The sequence below is a fragment of the Aplysia californica genome, unplaced genomic scaffold (genome assembly GCF_000002075.1).
Source record: "Aplysia californica isolate F4 #8 unplaced genomic scaffold, AplCal3.0 scaffold00062, whole genome shotgun sequence".
In the NCBI taxonomy this organism is placed as follows: Eukaryota; Metazoa; Mollusca; class Gastropoda; order Aplysiida; family Aplysiidae; genus Aplysia; species Aplysia californica.
Genome location: NW_004797332.1, coordinates 1,206,855 through 1,216,476, shown reverse-complemented (window position 1 = coordinate 1,216,476; position 9,622 = coordinate 1,206,855). Strand labels below are relative to the sequence as shown.

At 40.8% G+C, this 9,622-nt stretch overlaps 1 protein-coding gene across 1 annotated transcript in view; it reads right to left on the bottom strand.

The window, feature by feature from the left end:
* Nucleotides 1–3,813, bottom strand: part of LOC101849676 (steroid 17-alpha-hydroxylase/17,20 lyase) — a gene marked incomplete at its 3' end in the record, with an annotated part of 11,406 nt that extends 7,593 nt beyond the window's left edge. The window contains 4 exon segments of the mRNA XM_013079773.1: nucleotides 81–236; nucleotides 1,224–1,566; nucleotides 2,216–2,385; nucleotides 3,279–3,813. Coding sequence (XP_012935227.1) covers nucleotides 81–236; nucleotides 1,224–1,566; nucleotides 2,216–2,301 — 585 coding nt within the window.
* Nucleotides 3,814–9,622: the final 5,809 nt, after the last annotated feature.

The window sequence follows — 9,622 nt, the reverse complement described above, 5'->3', positions numbered from 1 at the left end:
CCACCACCACCACCACCATCACCACCACCACCAACACCAACACCGCCACCAACAACAACAACAGAAACAACCATACCTACCAGTATGTAAATTATCTTTATCAAAGATCTAGCGAGGTCGATGTCCATGTGGAAGTCCACATTCTCCTTCTGCCCCAAGCCAGCCATGAACTTGTCCAACTCCCCTCCCACAACGTCCTCAAACCGGAGCACTCCATCACCGAACATGCCCAGAGCCTTCAGACATTTCAAGGCGTACAAAAATGTTACAGGTAGAACGAAAACTGTAAATAAACCCCCCAAAAAACAACACATCAACAAACAACAAAAACAAAACAAAAACCAAACAAACAGCAAAACAATGGCAAAACAAAACAAAAATAAAAACAAAAAAGAATTTCACCGACAACCCCCCCCCCAACGAAAACAAACAAACAAACAAAACAAACACGCAAACAAGCTAAACGAAATGACTAACAAAAACAAACAAACAAAGAAACAAACAATCAGTACAATTGTTCGAAAAGCAAGTAAAAACTATGTTACAAGTTTGAAGAGATCAGCCGCATCTATAAAATTGGAACGAAAAAAAAATAAATCCCACGAATCTGACTTTAGCGTATTTGTTCAAATACATCAAGTTAATCTATTTTGTTTTGTATTAATTCGTATTTTGTTGTAATAAGAAGGAACAAACCCGAAGCAGTAAGAAGTAGGGGAGTCCAAGTAGAGCGGTGTGGCGTTGGACTCCAGGCAAAAATGTTGCGAGTTCAAATCACAGTCCCGGCAGGTACATCAGGATTCAGGAAGTTTGTTTATTTTAATTTGTCTGTTATTATCTATTTGTCTTTGTCCACAAGGTTAGGATCTAGGCAGGCGGTGCATGTCCATAACTGCTCCCTTTTTCTGCTCGGACCCACCTCAAACGTTGGACACTGTGCACTAAAATCTGGCTAGACCCTACTCAGTCCAATGACCCCGATTGGCGCAGTGTGCACTGAGTATAAGCTTTATCATCATTAAGTGCCAGATCTGCGACATCATTCCTCTGCTCGAATGCTCTCAAAACGCTACATTACCCTTAACCTTCCCTGTCACCCATCTGTTTATGTTCTCCAAGTATGTTGCTCTGGGCCTTCCCCTGCCTTGTCTGCCTTAAATTTTGCCAGGGAGAGCTAGATGGTCAAGGCGTGTATGTCTATACAGGTGTTCCAAAAAGCTTACCTTGTGGAAAAATCTCCTCTTTCTCTTGGTAATATCGTCGTACTTTGTGAAGAAAAAATCTTTGCCGTTGTACCAGAAGTTTTTGGCAAAGAAGTTTGGTTCCCTGTCAGCGGTCAACAACTTGTACTTGTCGTCAGCCAAAAGTAACCGTGTCACCTTCGCCGAGTTGAGTACACAAAAGGGGGCACCCAGCGAGTAATAGAAGACGAGGTCGCCATACTGCTCTGCCCAGCTCCACATCTTCTCTTTCAGTGTGCATTTATTACACGCTTCCATTAGCTGCTTAAAGCAGTCCCAACCCCGGGGACCTGGTGGTAGATTGGCTGGGTAGGTCGTTAAGTATCTGGTAAGAGAAAGCAACAGTTGCTGAGTTTGACAGTTTCATGACCCCATAATAAAAAGCTTGTCTCGGTTACATCCACTTTAGAGAACTATGAGTTAAAACTTTTCATAATAATAATAATAATAATGGATTGCATTTATATAGCGCATATCCACTTATGCAATGCTCTATGCGCTTAACATGATACATATAATGGATTTACAAATCAATTTTAAAGATACATAGTGTTACATACTCATGCAAACACATATTCACTCACGCACGCACCACACACATATACATACTCACATACACACATACATACATATGCACATATGCACATACAAACTCACAACGATCTACAGCTTGGATGCATTCTGTCTAATCGAAATATGATGAAAATAGAAATGATTTTAGTTTCTTCTTAAAAATTTCTAGATTTTCTGCTTCTCTGATAGTTTTTGGAAGCCTATTCATACACTGTATTTCTCTAAAAAAAATAACAAAATTAATATGGTTTTAGATAATAAAAATAAATGAATATGCGTCCATTAATCAAATTTCCCCCGTCCGAGAATCGAACTTAGGTCTTCTGTATGCCACAGCGAAGCGCTAACCACAACACCACAGACGCCGGTCGGTTGTACAGACTTAAACCGAAACTGCTCACCTGTAGACCAAGCCTGCAACAAGAGCGAGAGCTGAGACCAGCAGAACTGGCGTTATCTCCAAGCTGTCAATCACAGAAGTCGACATTTTGAGGGTCAGAACCTGTCCCGAAGACGGAACTTTTGTCTGTGACGTATGAGGGCTCACTGCTCAGATACGTTCCTCCTGCAGCTGAAAAGGGACATGAATTGATTAAAACTTAATTTTTCTTTTCAAATAGTGAACTTTCTATTATGCTAGTTTTTGTTTTTGCTTGCTGTTTAGGATGCCAAAACACAGCCCTGCTTCTCTCCATTTGTTGCACAAAAGTCTTCAGACATATCATGTATCATCACTTTCTTTTAACACTGGCCTTCATGCCGTCATGAAATTGCGGAACCATAGTGATAAACTTTGACGGACAACCTTACTTCGCTTGGATTTTCCATAAACCTTCCCGACTAACGGTATCTAAGGCCTTTGTTAGATCAGCAAAAGTAATGAACAAGGTTTTATTCTACTTTATCCACTTTATCTATCTGAATCTGCCTTGCTGCAAAGAACATGCCTACTGGGTCCCTTTTACTAAAAGTTTTAGTGCGGAAGCCACAATGATTTTCAAGTAATGCGTCATTTGAAGAGAAATTCCCCAACAGGTGATTGAGAAGAATCTGGGCTAGGATCTTACCAGCTCTAGACAAGAGGGATATGTCTCTGTGATTGTTACAAAATTGCCTGTCCCCTTTGTCTTTGTACAGATGAATGATAATTGCATGAATAGGAGTAAGATTTCCCTTCCCCTTCAGGAAACATTTTTTCCACAAAGTCTTAAGAACCAGATGCTTTTCAAGAAAAAATTGCGAATATTATTGTAGATTGTGTTTACCCAGTACATTAACCTATAGAAAAATAGACTCTTTAAGCCTTTCACTATTTATCGTTACCTTGGCAGATCCCATAACATTCTGAAATGATAGTCCCCACTGTCTGGGAAACATTGCAGTGCAAGTTTCCATTTTACAGACGCCGAAACTATAAAGTGTAGCCACGACCTTTCTCCATCTTAGCGGGGTACTCATTCCTACCTGGTTGAGGGTAGCTTTGTGCAGAGTATCTTCTCCAAGGACACAGTGTCGAGATCGGATCAGGATTTGAAACCTACATCTTATAGCTAGTCCAGCAGCTCAGCCAATAGGTTACCGACGCTGTGTTGCATACTTAAAGTAATACGTTTTAGGAGACATGTACAAATGCCTCGAACACACTATATTCAATTTGATAAGAATGTATACTCATACATACTGCCAGTAGGTTAAGTGGGCTGTTGAAGAATTTAAAAGATTTAGCTGGACTTGGGTCAAAATGACTTTATACTTTATGTATCGCCTGGGTCACACCGTGATCATCTGACAACTGGTGTGGCCTTGTGTGCCTCTGTTATCTTGTGAGATTGTAGAACATCAACATGTTGATTTGAACTTTATGAGGATATGTGCCTTCTTAGATAACGTCGCTTGTGTGAAATTGGGCAGTGTGTGTGTAGTTTTTAAATATCTTTGGTTTTCGTCTTGTTTTATACAGAAGTGTCTTTACAACACAAGAATGAAAATGCTTGCTGATAAATACTATTTGGGAACATATGACGGATTTTCTGTATTTCACGAGGAAATGATAACACCTGAGAAAAGTGCTACACGCAATTAAAACATACAAACAAACAAAAAGAGACGCGTACTAATAGCTTCTTGAGATGAAATTATAATGGGAAAAATAAAAAACACAGTCAATGAAATGATGAAGTCTATAACTTGTTGACGCTAAATGACAAACCAGAACTGATTTTTAAAAAGACAAAAAAGTTGTACATGTATATTAAATAAAGTCTCAACGGAGTTGAGAACAAACTTAAGGTCAATAATTATGGTGATTGCTGAAACAGCTCCTAAGATTAGCAAAGCTACACCAAGTAAACAGGGTGTCTGGCTGAAAGAACACTTATAAGGAACTTAAGATTAGCTAGCGGGGCCAGAAAAAAGATGCTCGACTGAAACAGCACTTAATGCAAAGTAACTTCGTTTTAAATTGTCGCGGTTATGTTGCTTGTGTAATGATAAGGTTGTTGAAAAAGATTGGGGGTGGGCTCTAATTACTGGCATAAACAGAGCCCACACATACTGAACGGTACGTGTTGAAATTTTAGTTTTTCTAACGATGGCAAAAACACTTGGCAATATCAAATGGGATGCAAGAGGAACTCAACTGTTTTGTACTTTTTAAAAAATATGGCAATGAGCGAATTTATGGTGATGACGCATTATTTTGCATACTATGCGATGTGACTGTGCACAGTAAATAAACAAGACACGAACATTTTTAGGTGTTTGTAACCCAAACAATCTCTTTCGAAATAAATCGAAACTGCAAAATTTATATTTTGAGCCTTATATCAGTATTTTCAGCAAAATCTACATTGAAATGTGTTCTTCAATGGGCATACAGGTGTTTGAAGAACATTTGAACCGGGTTTTCGCCTCTGTAAACAGGGTAGGCAGACTAACCGAGGCTGATAGACTCCCCATAAACAGGGCTAAGCATAAGGAAAAAGCCCCAACTGTGAACAACTCGCTTTTTGAAGAGGATTATAGCATGATGGAACTGAGTCAGGGTGAAAAAGAAAAAGAAAGCCCCCGGACCAGACAAAATACACAACGGAATGCTGTGCAACCTTGGTGCTCAAGGAAAAGAAGTTCTTGTCTCCCTTATAAACACCATGTGGGGAACAAGTGGAATATCAAAGGCATGGAGGATCGCCCAAATTATACCGCTCCTGAAAAATGCGAAACCACCTGGAGAAGCGAAAAGCTACCAACCTATCTCATTAACTTAATAACATCATGTATCGGTAAGCTTGCGGAAAGAATGATAAACAACCACCTCTACTGGTACCTGGAAAACATTAACAACCTGATCCCACACCAAACAGGCTTCAGAAAAGGCAGCAGCACAGAAGATCAACTTTTTAAACTGAGTCAAAACATCCAGGATGGATTTCAGGAGACGAAACACACTGTCGCCATCTTTGTAGATCTCCAACAGGCGTACGACAGAGTGTGGAGAAAAAGCCTACTCATGAAAATGATGGACCTCGGGATACATGGCAAACTATATAAATGGATCAAATTCTTCCTGTCGGATCGAAACATTGAAACCAAGGTAAACAATGCCCACTTGTCAAGAGAATTACTTGAAGAAGGCCTACCCCAAGGTTCCTGTCTGAGTTGCACTTCGTTCTTGATCTTCTTTAATGATGTGACGAACGTGCTGAAATCAGAAAAGACTCTTTACGCTGCCGATCTTGCTCTCTGGCAGACACATCCCAGCACGGCAGTAGGAGCAGGGAAATAAAATGAAAACCTCAAGAGGCTCTACAGTTACTGTCAGAAAAGGAAGCTTAAATTAAACTGCACGAAAACAGTATACATCTTCTTTACAAAGAGTCATAAATCAGCAAAAGAAAATCTTAAACTAAAGATAGGAAATGAAAATCTCTCCAAAGAAGAACAACCAACATACATAGGAGTCAAACTTGACCAAAGTCTAACCAGGAAAAACCAAGTGGAGAACATAAAGAAAAAGAAAAAAAAATGACTCCAACTTTTAAAGAAACTCGCAAGCAGTTCGTGGGGATCAGACAAACAAACTCTGAGAGTTCTATACCTTGGTAATGTCCGATCTTCCCTGGAATACAGCAATAACCTACTCACTATATGCAGTACAACTACTTGCAACACCCTTGACTAAGTCCAAAACAATGCCCTTCGTTTTATAAATGGTGGCATGAGGTCCACACCTATTGCCGCATGTGAAATCCTTTCAAATGTTGAACCCCTGGGAATCCGCAGTTTTGGAACTACATGAAAGAACTAAAAGAATGTGCCCCAACCACCCACCCAAACAGGAAATTAGCAGAAACATGGAAACCAAAGAAACGAATTCAACAAATGTCAATCATGCATCACATCACAGAACTAATTGAGAGTCCCCATCTACCACAAAACAGAAAAGACACCAAAAAGAGTCAACCAAAAACATGCCCCCCCCCCTCCCCCACCTTTCTTTAAGAAAGCCAATCATTACAACATATCTCAGAGACAATAGCACAAAATCTTCAGACCCAGTGACGCTGATGCTTTCATCACATCAAACAATGGACAGCTATCCAGATGACTGGATACGCGTCTATACAGACGGCTCAGCATTCAAAGACTCAACCAAAGCCGGATATGAAATACTAATACAGTACCCAGAAGGAAGTTCAAGTGAGATCTCTGCAGCCTGTGGAGAGAAATGCAGCAACTATGAAACAGCACTGTACCATCTCCGCACAGTTTTTGACACTCATCCTGGAAAAGCACCGAGTATTGTGACTTTCACTGACTCACTATCAGTCTTGCAAGCGAGAGAAAATGAATATAATCTAAACCAGGATTTGACTCTTATACTGTTTGGCTCCCATCATCTGATAACATTCTGTGGCATCAACCTTGTAATGCAGTGGGTCCCCGGACACTCAAACATACCTGAAGTGACAGAGCAAACACACTTGCCAAACGGGGATCTAGACAGGAACAACCCAACATGCCAGTTTCATACAACACTGCTAAACAAATCATTAAAAACAACAACAAACAAGACTGAGTGGACAGATGGGCCCTGGGAAAGACAGGCAGAGCAGTTTTCAAACATATGACCACAACAAAAAGGAAAGACAATATCAACCACTTACAGAGAAAGAAACAGACCACGATCTTCCGCTTACGAACAGAACATATACAGCCCAACTTCCACCTGAACAGAATAAACCCAGAATTTCCCCCAATGTGTCACTTGTGTGACTATGCACATGAGACTGTGGATCATCACCTGTTCCACTGCACAGCCCTAAATGACATCAGAGTTACCCTTCTCCCTCCGAGACCTAACATTGACGACACACTCTATAGAACATTACAGCAACTGCAGAAAACCTGCACTTATCACTACATGTCATTGGACAGAAGGACAAGAGCCCAGCTGTTGCTGGGTCGATAACAACAACAAAGATAACAACAGCAGATGTTGAACAAAAATTACAAAATTGGCCAAAGGGCGAAAAATATCGACTTCTACGACTTCATTATTTTGACGAAATCCTTTTTCCACCACAATGCTACACACACACACACACACACACACACACACACACACACACATACACATACACACACACACACACACACACACACACATACACATACACACACACACACACACATACACACACACACACACACACACACACACACATACACACACACACACACACACACTTGTTTTTGATTTTGTAAGTGTTTTACGGCTCTCGCAACTGCATAAGGTCATATGAGCGGGCGGCCGGCGGGACACACTAAACTTTTTCAGTTGGTAGGAAATTTTGAATTTTGCCCGGGTGGTGGCCGAAGCCTACTCTTATCGATTTTAGACCACCAAGGGATCTTTAACATGCGCAACTTGCACACGGGCCCTCCGAGATTTTTCGCCTTTGTCCGAGAAGGCTAGGTGTAGATCTTTCCTACCAGAAGATCAGGGGTGTGGCTGAAAGACAGCAGTAAGAAGAAGCAAGGGAGTAGCAGTAGAAAGGCTGTAGAAAGAATCGGAAGCCCAGAGGAGGGGGGCAAAGGAGATGAGGGAGTGGGGCCAGAAAGAGGAGACGAAAGCAGACGACAGAACATTGCTAGAGAGCAGGAAAGGAGGTGAAAGGAGACAAATTTAGAGAAGAAAATGTTTCGGTCACTACCCGGATTCGTACCCGGGACCTTTGAAAGAGAGGCCAACACCTTAACCTCTAGGCCACGAGAGCCCCCCACACATATGTATATATATAATTATATATAATATATATATAATATCTATATTATATATAATATATATATTTTATATATATATATATATATATATATATATATATATATATATATATATATATATATATATATATATATATATATATATGTATATATGTATAAATACAATTATTGCCTTAAGAGTTGTTGGGCTCATCCTTCTGCTTAGAAAGACACTAAGCTCTGAGCTGCTTGTCACTTTATTAGTGATTAACAACATACACCCGGCGGCAATAGAAACTTTCCAATTTGTTTTTTGTAACTGCGCCCTAGTTCATGCGAGTTAGTGAGCGAAATTTTGCACATCACTCACCATGTACTCAGCGATGACTCCGCGTTGATCTTTTCCCTGGACAAAAATTTAACCACGTGGACACGTGACCCACATACAAATTAATATGTTTTGTAACTGAAGTTCCGCCGAAATTATGAAAACGTCTAAATTGTATTAAGATCAACACATCAGCGATTTTAGAGTCGAAAAAAAAACAAGTTACGTAAACATTCCAGCTTGCTTTTGTCGACTTAAATTGCTATACAAGATGCCAAGGTTAAGCCCCGAGGAGCGCTGTTGGGACAATTTGAACACTCCAAGCTGTACTATCGGCCCGTAGAGTGGCGCGAATGCTTCATTGCTCCCATCCTACCATTAATATCCTAAAAGATTGGTTCCAAGTCACTGGAGTTACACCTGACAGACCCAGACCAGGCAGACCACAGGTCGATACCGCCCAAGAAGTCAGACAAACACTGCTCAGGTATCTTTGGGATCACTTTCTCACAACGACCAGCTGTGCACGTCAATTTCATACAAACGCTGAAAAAGTTATCAGCGATAGAGAGATACAACGGCGTTAACAAGCTGGCCCTGTAATGACCAGCGTTTGCCATCTTTCCAATAATTACGTTTGAACTGACTGGGCCTAAAAGGTAGATTCAAGAGTGGAATGGACTGCCACAACAATTAAGTAAAATAAGAAACAAACAAACTGACTCGATCAATGCGCAGAACATGCCAAGCTTGCATCATTGCAAATGGCTACAATGGCCGCTACTGACGTGAACTTTCGAAATTAAGGGGCCCATGTTAGTGCTTAACACTGTGCCCCAATATGAGGCTTGATCAAGAAGCAAAAGGTAAAACATTTCTTGAAGCCTGATATCTCGGTTTGAGCAAATGCGACATGTGGTCCCTTTCACCAGGGACACACACAATATACTTTGAAATATGTCTGTGTCAATTTGTGTTTTTATATGTTGAATGACAACCACAATACAGGCGTCTTTCCAGGTGGACAGTTTCTTTACCAGGGAGTATATTTTGCTATGATTGCAGAGACCTTCCATGGCACGCACTGGATCTGGACAACATACTCAACAGCAGCAGCAGCAACAGCAGCAACAGCAGCAACAGCAGCAACAGCAGCAACAGCAGCAACAGCAACAGCAGCAGCAGCAGTAAGAATAACAACCCAGCAGTAACAATA